The sequence below is a fragment of the Salvelinus namaycush genome, chromosome 27 (genome assembly GCF_016432855.1).
Source record: "Salvelinus namaycush isolate Seneca chromosome 27, SaNama_1.0, whole genome shotgun sequence".
Classification (NCBI taxonomy): domain Eukaryota; kingdom Metazoa; phylum Chordata; class Actinopteri; order Salmoniformes; family Salmonidae; genus Salvelinus; species Salvelinus namaycush.
In genome coordinates, this window is record NC_052333.1 from 24,247,205 (window position 1) to 24,267,851 (window position 20,647).

Genomic DNA, 20,647 nt, shown 5'->3' on the forward strand with positions numbered 1-20,647 from the left:
AAAACTACTTTGAGTGCTAATTATGCATTTATTTGTTAACTGTGTTTAATTTGTTTCATGAAAAAAAAAAATGTGCACACTGATATCGTGTCTAATAAGCCCATTTGGAAATAAATAATCTATACAAAAAATAACATTATTCTAAAATGCATGTAGGCTATGCACAATTGTCATTTTTCTGTGGGGCCGGTGTTTGTGGGAAGGGAGAGAAATGTATAAATGTTTTTTTGTCATTCCGTTGGACTCCGCCACCAGCAACTCTTATACTACTGTCTCAAATGTTTCAACAGAGGACCACTTAACTTGAAGAGACAGACTGATGCTTTTGTCCTCTACCATACTTTTCAAACCTGTACATAGACTACAGATTTAGTTATGATGTGCTGTAAATAGGTAGATTGTATTCAAATACAGTATGATTGTAATATTACATAAGAGATTGTAATTTCCTTTTAGAAATAACACCAAGAGACTAAGGGCTGTAATCAATTGAGCTGCAGGCATTCCATATGTTAATGTCCATTATGCCGTTGATTGATCGATGATTTCAAACCCTTCGTTTCTCTCCTTCCAGCTCACCTGCTCTTCATCCTCCATCATCCTCCGTGCTTCTGTTCTTTCAATCGTGTGCATCGCTGACCTACCCTGTGGTCTGTCAGTCTCTTTTCTCTCTGAAAGCATTGCAGTATACATATATTATTCATATATAGAAATCTATCTGTATACAGTGTTGTCATTTCTTTTTAGCAGGCTTTTCCACTGTCCAAGCATGATTAGGCCATTGAGAACCAATAACACAGGCAACAATTACTCAGGTTAAATCGCACTGCTATTTGGAACTCTGCTTGACAAGGTTGAGTCCTTCACAGATCCGGTTCCATTGACTTCCACTTGAAGAGCTTAATTCCCAGAACTTGTTTTCAGGACACACACATACTCAATCAGTATTTCATTTAAAAATAGTTTGGGATGTGGCCACAATCAGCAGCGAGAGAAAGGCATTAGCGGAAACATTGAGATACTGTAACCTAAATGGTGATATTCCAAGTAGGTATTACAACCATAGATTTAGGTGGTTACATACCTATGTCTATACTGAACAAAAATATAAACGCAACATGTAAAGTGTTGGTCCCATGTTTCATTAGTTGAAATAAAATATCCCAGAAATGTTTCATATGCACATAAAGCTTATTTCTCTCAGTTTGTGCACAGATATGTTTACATCCCTGTTAGTGAGCATTTCTCCTATGCCAAGATAATCCATCCACCGGACAGGTGTAGCATATTAAACAGCATGATCATTACACAGGTGCACCTTGTGCTGGGGACAAAACAACACAAAACGTTTTGTGGGCGAGCGGTTTGCTGAAGTCAACGTGAACAGAGTTCCCCATGGTGGCAGTGGGGTTATGGTATGGGCAGGCATAAGCTACGGACAATGAACACAATTGCATTTTATCAACGTCAATATGAATGCACAGAGATACCGTGACGAGATCCTGAGGCCCTTTGTCGTGCCATTCAGCCACCACCATCACCTCATGTTTCAGCATAATAATGCACGGCCGGACCCATGTCGCAAGGATCTGTACATAATTCCTGGAAGCTGAAAATGTCCCAGTTCTTCCATGGCCTGCATACTCACCAGACATTTCACCCATTGGGCATGTTTGGGATGCTATGGATAAACGTGTATGACAGCGTATTCCAGTTCCCGCCAATAACCAGCAAATTCGCAAAGGAGTGGGACACAAGGCCACAATCAACAGCCTGATCAACTCTATGCGAAGGAGATGTGTTGCGCTGCAAGAGGCAAATGTTGGTCACGCACACCAGATACTGACAGGTTTTCTGGTCCACGCCCCTACTTTTTTTTTAAAGGTATCTGTGACCCAACATATGCATATCTGTAATCCCAGCCTAATTTATGTATTTCAATAAACTGATTTCCTTATATGAACTGAACTCAGTAACATTTTTGAAATTGATGCTTGTGCTGTTTATATTTTTGTTCAGTAGTTACATCCTAGTATGGTCCTCGGCACCTTCATGGCCTCATACTTCAAACTATTATGCAAAACAGATGTAAAATCCTACTTCCCATTCGTGCACAATAGGTTGTGTAACAACACTGGTACAGTGCATTTGGAAAGTATTCATATCCCTTGACAATTTCCACATTTTGTTACGTTACAGCCTTGTTCTAAAATGTATTACATTTTTTATTTTCCTCATCAATCTACACACACTACCTCATAATGACAAAGCAAAAACTGTTTTTTAGAAAACGTTGCTAATTTATCAAATATAAAAACCTGAAATATAACAGTATTCAGACCCTTTACTCAGTACTTTGTTGAAACACCTTTGGCAGGGATTACAGTCTTCTTGGGTATGACGCTACAAGCTTGGCACACCTGTATTTGGGGAGTTTCTCCCATTCTTCTCTGCAGATCCTCTCAAGCTCTTGTCAGGTTGGATGGGGAGCGTTGTTGCACAGCTAATTTCAGGTCTCTCCAGAGATGCTCGATCGCGTTCAAGTCTGGGCTCTGGCTGGGCCATTCAAGGACATTCAGAGACTTTTCCCGAAACCACTCCTGCATTGTCTTGGCTAGTGTTGTGGTTAGTGTTGTTGTCCAGTTGGAAGGTAAACTTTTGCCCCAGTCTGAGGTCCTGAGTGCTCTGGAGCAGGTTTTCATCAAGGATCTCTCTGTACTTTGCTCCATTCATCTTTGCCTTGATCCTGACTAGTCTCTCAGTCCCTGCCACTGAAAAACATCCCCAAAGCATGATGCTTCCACCATCATGCTTCAACGTAGGAATGGTGGCAGGTTCCCTCCAGACGTGACGCTTGGCATTCAGGCCAAAGAGTTCAATCTTGGTTTCATCAGATCAGAGAATCTTGTTTCTCATGGTCTGAGAATCTGTAGTTGCCTTTTGGCAAACTCTAGCGGGCTGTCATGTGCCTTTTACTGAGGAGTGGCTTCTGTCTGGCCACTCTACCATAATAGCCTGATTGTCCTTCTGGAAGGTTCTCAAATCTCCACAGAGGAACTCTGGAGCTCTGTCAGAGTGACCATCGGGTTCTTGGTCACCTCCCTGACCAAAGCCCTTCTCCCCTGATTGCTCAGTTTGGCTGGGCGGCCAGCTCTAGGAAGAGTCTTGGTGGTTCCAAACTTCTTCCATTTAAGAATGATGGAGGCTACTTTGTTCTTGGGGCCCTGCAGAGATATTTTGGTACCCTTCCCCAGATCTGTGCCTCGACGCAATCATGTCTCGGCGCTCTACGGACAATTCCTTCAACCTCATGGCTTGGTTATTGCTCTGACATGCACGGTCAACTGTGGGACCTTATATAGACAGGTGTGTGCATTTCCAAATCATGTCCAATCAATTGAATTTACCACAGGTGGACTCCAATCAAGTTGTAGAAACATCTCAAGGATGATCAATGGAAACAGGATGCACCTGAGCTCAACTTTGAGTCTCATAGCAAAGATTCTGAATACTTATGTATAAATAAGGTATTTCTGTTTTTTTATTTTATACATTTGCAAAAATTTATAAAAACCAATTTTTGCTTGTCGTTATAGGGTATTGTGTGTAGATTGCTGAGAAAAAACATGTATTTAATCCATTTAGAGAATAAGGCTGTAACTTAACAAAATGTAGAAAAAGTCAAGGGGTCTGAAGACTTTCTGATGGCACAAACCTGTAGGCACATACAAAACCTCTTGCTTATGAATAACAGTTCTACATGATGCCAATGTTAAGCAAGCATTTTCCCAAAAGTATTCAAGTGCTCAATAATGTAAAACTTTGCATCCCATTAGCTAGGTTTCCATCCAATTTGCAACAGATTTTCATGCTTATATTCTAAAATCTGCATAAAACAATATGCCCATTTTCCAATCAGAGATGTTTCTATCAAATTGATTTGTTGCAGATTAAAGGCTGTGCATGATGAGGTAGTGCACATAAAAATCACTTTTACGGTTAAATTCCCATGTCCCAGGATAAAAAATACAAGTCAAATGGGTTTCCATCGCATTTTCAACTCTGCTGATGGTTTTGTCACAAAAAAAGTTACGTTATATAGCAAATGTGCCCACTCTGGTATTGCCACATACGTTTTAGCCAACAACTCGCAGACAGTGCTGGTAAAATCTACATGAGATTATTATCGAGTATTTTTATTTGTCAAATGGCAGTCAAGCGTTGATTGATCATCATATCACCAGAATCAGACCCTCGATATTTATTGGAAAGGAGCATCAAGATCACCTTTCACCTTCACCACCCTTTGAAGTTCATCATTTATTTAATCTGTAACCTAATAAACTGCTTGCTTTCCCCAAATCGTAGTGGGAAGACGATACGTCATCGCGTGATAGTTATTATATCAATATTTGCACATTAATAGCGTTTCCACCGCCATTTCTCGCATAATGAATTTTACTGACACAAAAAGATCACACCGTGTCTACCATATTTTGTTTCGTTGTCATTTGGGAAAGTTTACTGACAAATTTGCTCTGTCCCTCGGGCCTGTCTTGACATGTTTTATTGGACATGTAGCCCACTTTACTCACATAGAAAGGTTGGACGGAAACCTGGTTATTGTTATTAAAAGGAATCACTTTGTATTGTATTTATCTATTAATAGCAATTCTTACACATAATTTACTTGCAGAGTTAGCTTTTAATCTTACATTTTTAACAATTCAAGTACAAAATCTAATTCCTAAATTTAATGTAATTAATAACTGACTGTAGCTAGGATTCCATCCAATTGGCGACAGATTTTCATATGAATATTCTAGAATCCACATAAATATGCGCATTTCCCCACCAGTGGTATGTTTCTACCAAATTAACTTGTTGCAAATAAAAATACGTGCGTGATGACGTAGTGAACACAAAGTGAACTTTTTCGCGTAAACTTTCATGTACCAAATTCAAATCTAAAGGCCAGTGTGTTTCCATAGCATTTTCAACTCTACTGATTGTCACAAAAACTATTGCGTTATCTAGCAAATGTGCCTTCGCTCTAGCCAACAGTTTGCAGTTAAAGTGCAGGTATGCTGTGCAGGTGGTCTAATCTACATGATGAGAATGTTATGGATAAGAACAAGAATATTTGTATTTGTCAAACAGCAGTGAAGCATCGATCATCATGTCATTAGAATAAGACCCTCGATATGGAAAGCAGCATCAAGCCCATCACCTTGTACTTTCACCACCCTTTGAAGTTCATCATAATTTATTTAATCTGTAGCCTGAAATAAACTGCATGGCTTCCCGTGTCCTCGTTTTTTATATATATATATATTTTTTTTTTCCCGAGTCGTAGTGGGAGGACCACACACCATATCATCTCGTGACTCTTCGGTATTATATTACTTATTACTTACTATATTTTCACGTAAAGGCGTTTCCACAACCATTTTCCGCATAATTAATTTTAGAGACACAAAAAGATCCCACCATGAACAAATACAAATACACCGAACCTTCCTATTTCCATCATTTAAAAAAAAATATGGTATGACTTTACTGGATGGAAACGTGCTTACTAATTATGCTAAAATGACGCCATCATCCCTGAGCCTGGTACCACCTTCAACCAGCAGAGAGAAGTGTTGCTCTTTTAATCTTTTAACCAACCGTTGACATAAGAGTGTTTTTATGGACACATCAGATACAAGGTGAATCTTTGATCCTGTAGCTGCCTGTGTCTGTCCCTTTATAGAATATGAACCACTGATCAAAATGTTGCTTTATTTAATATTACTTCAACATAATGACTTTCTAATTGATGTTGCTCAAGTCCTGTCATCTTTTTTATAAAAAGGTGGTATTTTTGGTGTGAATTTAAAAGGAGGAATGGTGTGGTGCTACAGAGCTTTATCCCAATGTTCACCGTGATTCCACTAACTGAACCCTGACATATCCCAATGTTCACCGTGATTCCACTAACTGAACCCTGACATATCCCAATGTTCACCGTGATTCCACTAACTGAACCCTGACATATCCCAATGTTCACCGTGATTCCACTAACTGAACCCTGACATATCCCAATGTTCACCGTGATTCCACTAACTGAACCCTGACATATCCCAATGTTCACCGTGATTCCACTAACTGAACCCTGACATATCCCAATGTTCACCGTGATTCCACTAACTGAACCCTGACATATCCCAATGTTCACCGTGATTCCACTAACTGAACCCTGACATATCCCAATGTTCACCGTGATTCCACTAACTGAACCCTGACATATCCCAATGTTCACCGTGATTCCACTAACTGAACCCTGACATATCCCAATGTTCACCGTGATTCCACTAACTGAACCCTGACATATCCCAATGTTCACCGTGATTCCACTAACTGAACCCTGACATATCCCAATGTTCACCGTGATTCCACTAACTGAACCCTGACATATCCCAATGTTCACCGTGATTCCACTAACTGAACCCTGACATTTGACAACACAGCAGCAGCTTTCTCTCCCCCCCCCTTTCTCTCTCTCTTTTCCCCCTCTCTCTCTTTCTCCCCCTCTCTGGTTTGTCTGAGGATTACTGCTATGACCAGAAATATCCAGGCAGAGTGATTAAATAGAGTCAAAATAAATGTCAGAGGGCAAACAAATCATATTACATACAAATGTAAAGAGTATACATGCACTCACACATATTTATGTCGTTTGCATGTATTAATTGTATTTTTAGGATTATCTACACTTTCCCATGTGAAACATTGAATGACCTCTGACCTTTTTGAAATGGCTGAGATGATGAAAGTTATGACCCCTATCAAATCTGGGCTTGGTCTGAATCAACCTTAGGGTTCATACTGACCAAGGAAAAGCACTGAATTAATGATGGTTTTGAAAATGGCAAAAAAAAGGCTGAAAAACAAGAACCCTGGGGCCTTGGCAATGTGTACAGGTGTAAGATCTTAATTTGATCCCCTGTTGTTGCAGGAAATGTCCTGCAGAACAGGAAATGCAAACTTTTAGTGTATTCAAGGTTTAAAAAAGGCTTCTAAAGTTTGTTATTTCCACTTTAAAATGTCAGACTTGATTTTCCCGAACCAAAAATATATCAATCCCTACAAAAATGTCCATTAATTATAATTCCTGCTGTGAGAAACGGATCAAATTAAGATCCCACACCTGTAGCACTTCAGTTTAATTCTAGAGAGAGGCTTTTAGAGTCCATGACCCTTTCATGGATGGTGGGGCGTTTGCACAATTATCACATTGACTCATAAACTGAATTATCATTAAACATTATCTTCACTACAATATCATGATCAGTATATGATAGATCTGACTTTCGAAAACGTAATACAAGGATTTTGTGTATGTGTTATGGGTTTCGGTTTCTCTGTCTATTTCGAGGTTGGTTAGCATGTTAGCTGAGGCGCACACTGATTGGAGTCACCTCGTTGGTCAGTATATGTTACACCTGCGCTGGCAAGTCATCCCGTTAGTCAGGATGTGTTTCACCTGTGCTGGCCCAGCAGGTATGCCCAGTGCACCAGCTGGAGAGATGTTGGGAAAGCTACACCTCACCTTCTACTTTAGTTAGCCAGGAAGAAGCTGGAGTTTTGTGTTATCCTGTGTTTGTTTTGCTCCATATTCGTTTTACTCTATATCCTAAATTGGTGTATTTTCCCCTGTTAGTTTGTCTTCCCTGAGGTAAATTTAGTGGGCACTCATGATGGGTTTCTTTTCGAAACCCATTTTTAGTTGCTTGCCGTCTTTCAGAACCCCTTTTTGTTTTGGTTGTCTTAGTGATTTAGTGATTTTTGTTAGTTTCCTTCATGAGTGACAACATTTTGAGGTTGTCCTTTGGGAACGTGTGACATTTTACAAACATAAAAACATTTCACGACATTTTCTCAAAACCATCTTTATTCTCAACATCCAATTCACATTAAGTGCAAACATCGTCATAATCATGAGAATCCAAATTCATAATTATTATCTCTATTTTTTTTGTGCAACTTGTCTTTTCTTTCAGGGCACCCAAGTCAAAGCACTCTGTCCAAAACATGTCATATTCAGACTCATTCTCATTCAATTACACTTACATCACACACTAAAATTTCACTTTCCCCAAAGACTTGTCGTCCAATATTCCGGATATCATTGATAAATGTTTACTACATCATGAACAACAAATTGTTGGTATTTGTCTGCTTAAACAAGAAGACATGAAAACACAAGTAAATCATTCTGCGTTATTATTTTAACAGTGTGTGGATTTGCTTGGCTGATGTTGGTGATGCTGTCAGAAATAGAGCTGGTCTTGCATTAATAACGTCTTTATTCAAATTGTCCAGCCCAACTTTGCAGTATGTATAGTTTTTTCCCCTGACAGTATATATAGAGTTCAGAGGAGGCTGGTGAGGGGAGGACAGTTCATAATAATGAATGGAATGGAGTAAATGGAATGGTATCAAAAACATTGAAACCAGATGTTTGATGTGTTTGAGACCATTCCATTGATTCTGTTCCAGCCATTACTATGAGCCTGTCTTCCCCATTTAACATGCCACCAGCCACCACTGATAGAGTTCCATACATTAACCAACTGATATTTTGTCAAGGTGAAACTAACACTGCAATCTGTCTATGAATCTTATAGTTCATGATGTTCACATAGTTATATCTAAACAAATGTAAAATAGTATGTCGTTGTGGTTTGCAAATTAAATTGAGGGAAAGATTGTTTTCCCCCGTTATTTACGTAAAACAGTAAAATTTTCATAATATGCATACAATATCTGTAAAAAATTATGCAGTCTGAAAATATACATCCTTTTATCCTCTATAGTACTGTAAAATAGCTTCTTTTCTATTGGTGCAACATTTGTTGTTATTGGTTTGTAACTGAGTTAAGAGTGACCACTCTTACGAGAGATAATACCACACTGGCGCTTTAAGAAGTATCTTATGGAATAAGGTGACATTCGGCAGAGTGCATGTTTGAGATTGACTACAGATGACTACAAATCACTTTGCATCCCAAATAACTACTCATTCTGCGATCAAGATTAGCCATTCTGTGCAGCCATTGCCTTTTTCAAACGGATAGCATCAAATATGCTGATTGTCACGACTCATTCTAGGGCCACTGACTTAGCCCGTGTCCCGGTTCAACTTGTGAACCAGGAAGTAATTGGACCCTGCGCCACTTCCTGTTCACAATTTCCCATCTGTTTCTCTCTGATTGTCTGTGCATTGTTAACTGTGCAGTTTGTGTGAGTTGTGAGGTCCTAGTCATTCAAACACTGCAAAGTCTATTGCTTTATGAAAGGCATCACATTTACAGAGAAAACACAAGCTGCTTTGAGGAGTAGTTTGAAGCTTGAATAGTAATGCATGTATTTTTACACAAAGCCGATTTTTTTTTTGCAGTTGCAAACAAACCACAATATTATACAACCAAAATAAAGAGGAAAAATGAGCAATAGTTGAAGAGTTTTTCAATCTGTCAGCTCTTTCTCTGTACCTTTTTCTCTGTATCTTTGATGTATTGTTATTGTTTTTATTAAATTCACGTGGCAGCTAGGGGTGTAATGGTTCACCAAACCCATGGTTCAGTTGGTATTGTGGTTTTGGGATCACGATTCGGTTCAGTTTTGGTACAGCGGGAAAATGAAATGCCAACAGTTTTTGTAGTAAATTTTTGTTTATTTAAGAAAATACAAAGTGTTGGTATTCCTGAATCCATATATGATCATGAGTCATATAACGCCTGATAAGAGCACTATCAGGAATAACAAACACTTTGTATTTTCTTAAATGAAAACACGCGATTACTCATCAACAACAACACTAAAATAAAGTGCAATATGCATATGACATCAATATGCAAACATGGCTCAGACATTGTATTTAGTGTTTTCTTACAAAGAGAAAAAGATGCACACTTGTGTGACTCTCATAAAGGGAGCATGTCTGTAACAGGGTACTTCTCATTTTTAACTCCGGGGTAATAGCCTCTCTGTAGCACTGGAGGTCCATCCATCTGTAGTAAGCGCAGTACAGGATGCACTTGCCAATTCATTGACAACTTCGGCTTTAGCTTGCTTATATAAAGTGGATACTACCTGTTTGAGATTTAAGATTTAAATGTTGATTACAGGGTGCACATAGGCTCTAGTTGTTTTAATGGAAAAACCTGAAATGTTTTTTCAGCTCATATTTACTCAAGAGGCATACAATGCAGTTCATGGCATTGCCTATAGGCCTAGTGTTTCATTGTTTTAATATATTTATTTGGGTTCACAATGCGGACCGAACCGTGGTCCCTGTACCGATTCGATACGAATACGTGTACCGTTACACCCCGAGTGGCAGCGATTCTCTCCTCTGTGGTCAACATAGGAAGGGTTTGACCCCCAGACTCCGCCCACATGTCATTCATACAGGCATGAATCAGCCAATAAGCAAGTTTCATAGAACCCACCAGTCCTTATAGGAGGGAGCATCATCACCATTATCACATACAGTAACTCACATGTTGAGAATATAATATAACACATGAACATCAATAAGTCAATAGTTCCCATGGGATCTTGTGAGACATCAGGAGGAGGTTCTGCCTGCATCACAGCTCACAGTGTCTGTCTGGTCTGTCCATCTGATCTGTCCGTCTGCAGCTCAGGAACTACACTATTTCAATAACGTTCTGTTTCATGATGCGTGGCTACACTCTACAGCTTGAATGAGAGCCGGAAGCATGTTCTAGAAGAATGCTCTAAAAGAAGTCACTGATAGCCAATCAGGTCAGGATAGAACATGTATCCTGGTTCATGGGACACGATCCAATACGGTTGAATGAATTAGCAATTTATTTGGCACTGCATGAGTAGCATCATTCAAAAAAGAGATAGTTATAGAACGGCTTCAGTCTTTTTGCTGACTTCATGTCAAAGTGTGCTTTTATATCTGTCCTGATCGTTTAGGTTTAACACAGAAGAGGAGAAACAAGACGTCTTTTAGCTAGCCGTTTCTCTGTGGACGAGTTGTATAGTGTTGTGCCTTGCCATTGTTTAGAAATGTGACTGGGTCTACTCATGTGGGAGCTTGTGGTGGGAATCATAGAAATATAATTAGAATAAGAATAGCTGCAGGTCCACCCATCCCATTACAGAACATTTACTTGAATGGGAATGCCTGTTCTACTATTTATTTTTCCATGGCGTGAAGGATGTGAGTACAGTCAGAGTGAATTTGAATGTTGCAGAATGGCAGCACTGAGCAGGTATAGATATACAATTGAAGTTGGAAATATACATACACCTTAGCCAAATACATTTAAACTAAGCTTTTCACAATTCCTGACATTTAATCCTAGTAACAATTCCCTGTCTTAGGTCAAGTTAGGATCACCACTTAATTTTAAGAATGTGAAATGTCAGAATAATAGTAGAGAGAATGATTTATTTCAGCTTTTATTTCTTTCATCGCATTCCCAGTGGGTCAGAAGTTTACATACTCTCAATTAGTATTTGGTAGCATTGCCTTTATATTTTTTAACTTGGGTCAAACGTTTCGGGTAGCCTTCCACAAGCTTCCCACAATAAGTTGGGTGAATTTTGGCCCATTCCTCCTGACAGAGCTGGTGTAACTGAGTCAGGTTTGTAGGCCTCCTTGCTCGCACACACTTTTTCAGTTCTGCCCACAAATTTTCTATAGGATTGAGGTCAGGGCTTTGTGATGGCCACTCCAATACCTTGACTTTGTTGTCCTTAAGCCATTTTGCCACAACTTTGGATGTATGCTTGGGGTCATTGTCCATTTGGAAGACACATTTGCGACCAAGCTTGAACTTCCTGACTGATGTCTTGAGATGTTGCTTCAATATATCCACATAATTTTCCTCCCTCATGATGCCATCTATTTTGTGAAGTGCACCAGTCCCTCCTGCAGCAAAGCACCCCCACAACATGATGCTGCCACTCTCGTGCTTCACGGTTGGGATGGTGTTCTTCAGCTTGCAAGCCTCCCCCTTTTTCCTCCAAACATAACAATGGTCATTATAGCCAAAAAGTTAAATTTTTGTTTTATCAGACCAGAGGACATTTCTTCAAAAAGTATGATCTTTGTCCCCATGTGCAGTTGCAAACCATAGTCTGTTTTTTTAATGGCGGTTTTGGAGCAGTGGCTTCTTCCTTGCTGAGCGGCCTTTCAGGTTATGTCAATATAGGACTCGTTTACTGTGGATATAGATACTTTTGTACCTGTTTCCTCCAGCATCTTCACAAGGTCCTTTGCTGTTCTTCTGGAATTGATTTGCACTTTTCGCACCAAAGCATGTTCATCTCTAGGAGACAGAACGCATCTCCTTCCTGAGTGGAATGATGGCTGCGTGGTCCCATGGTGTTTATACTTGCGTACTATTGTTTGTACAGATGAACGTGGTACTTTCAGGCTTTTGGAAATTGCTCCCAAGGATGAACCAGACTTGTGAAGGTCTACCATTTTTTTCCTGAGGGCTTGACTGATTTCTTTTGATTTTCCCATGATGTCAAGCAAAGAGGCACTGAGTTTGAAGGTAGGCCTTGAAATACATCCACAGGTACACCTCCAATTGACTCAAATGATGTCAATTAGCCTATCAGAAGTTTATAAAGCCATGACATAATTTTCTAGAATTTTCCAAGCTGTTTAAAGGCACAGTCAATTTAGTGTATGTAAACTTCTGACCCACTGGAATTGTGATACAGTAAATTATAAGTGAAATAATCTGTCTGTAAACAATTGCTGGAAAAATTACTTGTGTCATGCACAAAGTAGATGTCCTAACCGACTTGCCAAAACTATAGTTTGTTAACAAGAAATGTGTGGAGTGGTTGAAAAACAAGTTTTAATGACTCCAACCTAAGTGTATGTAAACTTCCGACTTCAACTGTAGCTCTCACAGAACACCAGCACCAGAAGGACACCTGTATGAAAGCTACTCCACATCCCTTGACTGGGGAAGTATCGTAGGAAGAGAATGCGAAAAGAAAGGGAATAATGCTGGTTAGCTGGCTTCTGCTGTCTGTCACTGACCTTCTCAGTGTTGGTGGAGTCAGCATTCGGTATTAAAATGGACTAAAATTAAACACTACACGTTGCATGTACAGTCTAATTGCTGTCGTCGACAGTGCTCGTATGACTGACTGAACGAGCACTGTCGACGACAGCAATTAGACTGTACAATTAGCACAAAAAACTTATAGAGAAGTAACTGAGAAGTGAAACATTTACAAAATAAAAACCAAAAGAAAATGCTATTCACATGTACCCGCATCATAAGGGATGGTTCCATCCATAAGAACTAGGCTGAGAAGCTAGGCTACACCTAAGGTATGGAATGAAGTGACTCAGTAGTGCTAATGAGAGTTCCAACAACGTGTCGCAAGACGCCTAGAGCCACTCTGAGGCCCACTGTCGTAGCCCCCGCCAGGCGCCCACGCACACACACACTCCGACACACACCTCAGCAGGGTGTGTGGGCCCGTCTGTCCGTCAATCCTCAAAGACCTCCAGGAAGAGTGGGGGGAAGAGTTCGTTGGGGCACTCCACCTTCATATGCAGGAAGCGGGAGGCGTGGCACGCCCCGATCATCCGCAGGTCCGTCACCTTCATCAGCAGCTTGGGCCAGAATTGCGCCACCTTGTGTTTGCGGTAGTTGATGTAATGTTCAAAGGCCAGAAGGAACTCCTCCTGACAGCGCTCAATACGCTCCACGCTGGTCAGCCCTGGACGGTCTGGGGAGGGAGGGATAGACAGAAAGGAAAAAAGGATGAATATGGATGAGTTTCATTCTGTACTGTATATTACTACTGTCATGTAGATAGAACAATTCTATACTAATTCAACCCAAATCTACAAACACGATCTCACTGGAGATAGAGACTATAACTCAATACTTGTATTAATTGGATATCCTGTAATCGGTCACTAGCTTGTTTCTTTAGCACTACTGAGTCACTCCAGGGGTTGCATGTGTGATAGATTTACAGAACATCCGATTAATACAAGCATTGAGTTTTGAGTAAGTATGCTACAGAATTATTCGAACAAATACCAGATTGGCTGACGTTTGCCATTGATTTCACAACTATAAAAGTCAATGCAGACGATCTGTGCATGTGGATATAATAGGAGATCGATGGCTTCACAGAACAGAGTGGCATCGTCTTAGAGATGGAGGGAGATGTGTGGACCCTGCACAAAGTTATTGATTTTGAACGTCAAACACCCGGACAGTCATTGTAGTCTCATCATTAAATGGTTTCCTTTCCTAGGGTGGGCTCTGTAATCCCTTATAATCGCTACGTGAAAGATTGGCCTAATGGGTTTAAACAGACCTCTGGTGGAAGTTAACAGCAGTATTGACGTGTGACTGACTGTGGTTAATCACACATGAAAACAGGCCGGCACACACTGACTTACTGACTTTACCGACTGTTTCATTGCTTACTGACTGTTTTGCTGCAGGTCTCACGGGGGGGGGGGGGGCTGGGAGTTGGGTTTATGTGGTGGTAAAGCCACAGGAACTACAGGCTCTTTGCTAACAATTCACTGTATATTAATAAATATATTCACTGAGTGTACAAAACATTAGGCCTTTCTAATATTGAGTTGCACCCCGTTTTGCCCCCAGAACAGCCTCAATTCGTCGGGGCATGGACTCTACTGTACAAGGTGAGACAAGCGATCCAAAAGATGCTGGCCCATGTTGACTCCAATGCTTCCCACAGCTGTGTCAAGTTGGTTGGATGTCCTTTGGGTGGTGAACCATTCTTGATACACACGGGAAACGGTTGAGCTAAAAAAAAAACAGCAGCGTTGCAGTTCTTGACAAACTCAACCCAGTGTGCCTGGTATTACCATACCCTGTTCAAAGGCACTTACAGTGCATTCAGAAAAGATTTGACTTTTTCCACATTTTGTTACGTTACAGCCTTATTCTAAAATGGATTACATTAAAATGTTCCTCATCAACATTCTACACACAACACCCCATAATGAAAAAGCAAAAACAGTTTTTTAGACATTTTTGAAAATGTATTAAAAATAAAAAGCTGAAATATGATATTTACATAAGTATTCAGACCCTTTACTCAGTACTTAGTTGAAGCACCTTTGGCAGCGATTATAGCCTCGAGTCTTCTTGGGTATGACGCTACAAGCTTGGCACACCTGTATTTGGGGAGTTTCTCCCATTCTTCTCTGCAGATCCTCTCAAGCTCTGTCAGGTGGGATGGGGAGCGTCGCTGCACAGCTATTTTCAGGTCTCTCCAGAGATGTTAGATCGGGTTCAGGTCTGGGCTGTGGTTGGGCCTCTTGTCACGAAACCACTCCTGCATTGTCTTGGCTAGTGTTGTGGTTAGTGTTGTTGTCCAGTTGGAAGGAGAACCTTCGCCCCAGTCTGAGGTCCTGAAAGCTCTGGAGCAGGTTTTCATCAAGGATCTCTCTGTACTTTGCTCCGTTCATCTTTCCCTCAATCCCGACTAGTCTCCCAGTCCCTGCCACTGAAAAACATCCCCACACCATGATGCTGCCACCACCATGATTCACTGTAGGGATGACGCAAGGTTTCCTCCAGATTTGTCGCTTGGCATTCAGGCCAAAGAGTTCAATCTTGGTTTCATCAGACCAGAGAATCTTGTTTCTCATAGTCTGAGAGTCCCTAAGTTACCTTTTGGCAAACTCCAAGCGGGCTGTCATGTGCCTTTTACTGAGCAGTGGCTTCCATCTGGCCACTCTACCATAAAAGCCTGATTGGTGGAGTGCTGCAGAGATATTTGTCCTTCTGGAAGGTCCTCCCATCTCCACAGAGGAACTCTGGAACTCTGTCAGATTGACCATCGGGTTTTTGGTCACCTCCCTAACCAAGGCCCTTCTCCCCCGATTGCTCAGTTTGGCTGGGCGGCCAGCTCTATGAATTGTCTTGGTGGTTCCACTGTGTTCTTGGGGACCTTCAATTCGGCTGAATTTTTTTGTTACCCTTCCCCATATCTGTGCCTTGACACAATTCTGTCTCGAAGCTCTACGGACAATTCCTTCGACCTCATGGCTTGGTTTTTGCTCTGACATGCACTGTCAACTGTGTGACCTTATATAGACAGGTGTGTGCCTTTCCAAATCATGTCCATTCAATTGAATTTACCACAAGTGGACTCCAATCAAGTTGTAGCGACATCTCAAGGATGATCAATAGAAACAGGATGCACCTGAGCTCAATTTCGAGTCTCATAGCAAAGGGTCTGAATACTTATGTAAATAACTTATTTCCCTTTTTTTAATATATATATATACATTTGCAAAGAAAATCTAAAAAACGTTTTTCACATTGTCATTATGGGGCATTGTGTGTAGATTGATGAGAATTTTTTTCCCCCATACATTTTAGAATAAGGCTGTAACGTAACAAAATGTGCAAAAAGTCAAGGGTCTGAATACTTTCCGAATGCGCTGTAAATATTTTGTCTTGCCCATTCATCCTCTGAATGGCACACATACACAATCCATGTCTCAATCGTCTCAAGGCTTAAAAATCCTTCTTTATCCTGTCTCCTGCCCTTCATCTACACTGATTGAAGTGGATTTAACAAGTGACATCAATAAGGGATCATAGCTTTCAACTGGGTTCACCTTTTCAGTCTAAAGTCTACAGTATCTCATGGAAAGCGCAGGTGTTCCTAATGTTTTGTACACTCATTGTATATATCATACATATATATTTAGTGTACAATTTAAGTGTATATCATAAAGAATACACATCTATAAGCACATCCTATCGCTAAAGCTACATGTGTGTTTATAGATGTGTAATGTAAGTTTCATGATATACCGTTGTCATGACGCTAGCCCTTTCAGTGAATTGGCTAGCAGAGATGTGAACAACCCCCCCCCCCTCTCTTGTTATGGGAGGGGGGGGGGGGGCAGTTTTACGGCCAGTCGTAATTTCCTTTTAGAGACTTGTCTCCCTGACCATGCCGTATGGGAGAGAGAAGGTCACAGTAGAACAAAGGAACTCTCCCACCAAATTCTACTACATCCCAGAATTTGAGAATTGAACAATATTCCTATTTTGGAGAATGTGTAAACGGACGGTGGAGAAGCCAGCTACGACCCGGTCCATTTTGTTTCATGTTTGTGACCTCATGAAAGACAATACAGCCACATTACTCAAACTCTGTTTATACAGGTTCCTCAGTTATGAGGCTTGCATCTAATTCTTGTATAAAATGAATGAGTAAAGATTAAAGTATTTGCGAAATTATGTAATATGATGTTAACCTTTAAAATGAGAGAATTGGCCTTCATTGTAAAGTTTAACTAAGTCAATAGCCACGCCCAAATGAATAGACATTGGTTGGAAATTATGAACCAACCCCCTTTTCCACTTTTGAATAAAAGCCTCCGTGACAAAAAGTCAACTCAGTTCCAAATTCACGTTTAAAAGGGCTAATTCTAATTTCAACTCTACAGACCAGGAAACGTGAGAGCTTGCTCCACACGTGAAAGGGTATGAACTCTGAATTATTGATCACCTAAAGAAGAAGTGCATACTAAACTAGCATATATCAGACTGCAGCTGAACATCGCAAATCTAGTACGAGAACACTGACCGAGGAGGAAGCATCTCCAGATTGAGAGGAACCTCTCTCACACGACGACCCGGAAGAATCTACAAAGGACAATGGCAACCTCAACTGTGCAAACCAGAGCCTCACATCATCAGCTCAACTAGCGAAGCCAGCTTCACGTAAATACAATGCATTGCTTTTCCGAATGAGCGATCGTTAGCGGCATATGTATTTATGTGAGAATAGTTTCCCAGGTCCGATAGAGACCCATGTTTCTTAGTCTTCCTTCCAAACCCCCCTTCTCTTCTCTCTGAATCTATTGTGTTATAACCAAACTGTTTTTGTTTAGTCCACTAGGGGGGGTATTTACTGTATAATGTTATTATGTATTGTATATTCTGTAATTGATTTAATTAGTTAGTAAATAAATAATTGAGGCAATTGGTTTATGGGTGATTCATAGTAAAGGCTAGGTTCGTGCAGATAGCCAATAATTTTACGACGTTTGGAATGAGAACTGATGAGGTAATAATTCATTAATTAAAGACTAACTGATCAGATATTAAAATATCTGAAGAGTTATATTCGGAAAATTATAACTTTGTAATCTGAACATTTTCTGTGGTGCCCCGACTTCCTCGTTAATTAAAGTTTACATGATTAGTTTAATCACGTAACAATAATTACATATAGAGAATTGATTTGATAAAAGAACAGTCTTCACATTTCATTAGACACGACACCGTTAATGTACCCCCCTTCTCTTTCTAGAATTACATACACATGGGACAGGGGTTAATATGGCGTGTTGTTCGACCAATTCTCTATCTGTTTGAACTCAGGGGCCTGCCGCTCTCTTTCTGTCTCACCCACAATGTATTCTACTTCCTACCTAATCTACTTTTAATGTACTTGTCATCATGCCAACTAGTTCAACATTGAAATGGCAGGTCATGCCAAATTAAAATGAACAACAACACGATATAGAATATTAAAGAACACTCGTTTGAAAGTTTTGGAACACTCTTTAATAAATACGTTCAAATTCACCCAGTTTTTTAAAGGGGCACCTTTTAAAGGATATCTTTGAAATAACTATCCGTAAAAAAAGCAATATCTTCTATATTGTCAGCTTACAAGTGGGTAAAACTACTGCTGGACTGTGGCCCCTCAGTTTCAATGGCTATGACCCCCTTGCCCTTTAAAATGCTTTTGGAAGGTGACAAAACCCATAAGCCTGCGTCTAGCGAAAACAAGGGGCCGGATGTCTGGTAGTGTGGTAACGCAACAGGTGTGTGTGTGGGCCGGCAAGCATGTCTCTTTCTCTCACCGGAGGACAGGAGGATGACGGCCTGTAGCAGAGCGACCTCAGAGTCGTCCAGGTGGAACGACGACAGCGACACGCCCAAATCAAAGATGGCGTCCGACACCACACCCAGGCCTCCGTTCTTCAGCTGGCCGCGGGTCACGGCCATCTCCCCGTTAAGTGTCAGCGTCTCGCTCTCGGGGTCGTAGCGAACGGCTGCCCGTAAAGACATGATCTCCATGCAGCAGCCTTTCAATAGGATAATCTGGTCTTCACAAGGCAGCTGGGAGGAGAGAGACAAACACAAAGACCAAACATTGTTATTGATTTTTTATTGATTTATTTGCACACGAAAGATGAACGACTGATGTGATTGTAAGAATTAAAATGAGCATGTGCAGGAGAGGTCAAAAGTCCAGAAATGATATTAGAACATTTATGTTGACATATATTAGTAGTGTTAGCATTTATTACAAACTGAACTCTGTACATCCCATACTAAATGCTTTTTTTCTTTGCTATTTTTTAAATGAATTTGAATTTCAGTTTAGTTTAAAATATTATTAATAATGTTGATTTTGTTAGGTTTACATGTTGAGACCATTTCTATTTCAGTTTTAGTATTAGTGAGTTTTTAAGGTATTTCATTATTTTTTAATATGAAAGACAAGTAGAAATATAGCACTAAGCCAAAACATAATTTACACAATTTCTATTTGACTATAAACTAAATATTGAATTAATTTTACATTTAAAATGTTCTCTCATTTCAGTTTCTATTTGAATAAAATTGCTTATGTTGAGTTTTAAACTTGAGTTTGTTTCCGTTTAAGTTATAGTGTTTTAAAACCAATATATTTATTGACATTCTCTATGATAAGCAGGAAAGCAATCATATGAAAAGAGAACAAAAATATAAAACACACATCCCCAATAAATGTTGATAATATTTACATTTTACATTTTAGTTTCAATAAAGGAAATAGCTTTGCTTACGTACCTCACAGAACATAGGCAGCTTTTTGGCAAAGTCCACCACTCGGGTAATGGCGGGGGTGATAATTTTTGTAAACTGACTGAAGGCTTCAATGTCCACTTTGCTCCCTTCAGGTGCATTTATGACCGGTGCTTGACCAATGTCCTCAGGCTGAAACGACAAGAGGTGGAGGGAGGACACGGCTCAGTGCATGTAAGTATGTCCAACAGGGACAGACTACTAAAAGACTTTAAGACACAGGGTGCAACTGAAATAGGGTGCACCCTATATAGTGCAGTACCTTCGACCATAGGGCACTGGTCAAAAGTAGTGTACTATCTAGGGAGGAGGGTTCAATTCAGATGCAGCTAGAAAGATCAGACAACACAACATGGTCTCCTCTTTCTCCTCTAGGCATGACAGGTCAACGAGTAAAACAGCACGACAGGAAAACAAAGTGGACAGCGTTTCCACTGTGATCGTTGTACAGAAGGGAAAAGGAGGAAAGTTTGAGGGAAACTTAAACAGGAGGGGTGTGCAAGCCATTCATTTTCTCATCCTCAGTTGGCAGTGTCTTTGACTAGGGTTATCCACTGATACGGTATTATTATTTTTATAACATATTGAACTACTTTCCTTCTGACCAGAAGTGACTTAGAGTGATAGAGAGAGTAGAGCGAGCGCAAAGAGCAAAGAGCCCAGATTGAGTTGAGTAGCAGAGGACAAAGCCCTGTGTACAGCAC

General features: G+C 40.3%; 1 protein-coding gene across 6 annotated transcripts in view; it reads right to left on the reverse strand.

Annotated features, from left to right (window-relative positions):
- Nucleotides 1-12,853: 12,853 nt before the first annotated feature.
- LOC120022860 (thyroid hormone receptor beta) overlaps nucleotides 12,854-20,647 on the reverse strand; it is a 147,626-nt gene continuing 139,832 nt past the window's right edge. For all 6 annotated transcript variants that reach the window (XM_038966905.1, XM_038966904.1, XM_038966899.1 and 3 more), the window contains 3 exons: nucleotides 19,929-20,075; nucleotides 18,953-19,211; nucleotides 12,854-13,791 (listed from right to left, as the gene is read on the reverse strand). In XM_038966905.1, the coding sequence (XP_038822833.1) occupies nucleotides 13,550-13,791; nucleotides 18,953-19,211; nucleotides 19,929-20,075 (648 nt within the window). In that variant the 3' untranslated portion in view covers nucleotides 12,854-13,549. The remainder of the gene's footprint in view (nucleotides 13,792-18,952; nucleotides 19,212-19,928; nucleotides 20,076-20,647) is intronic.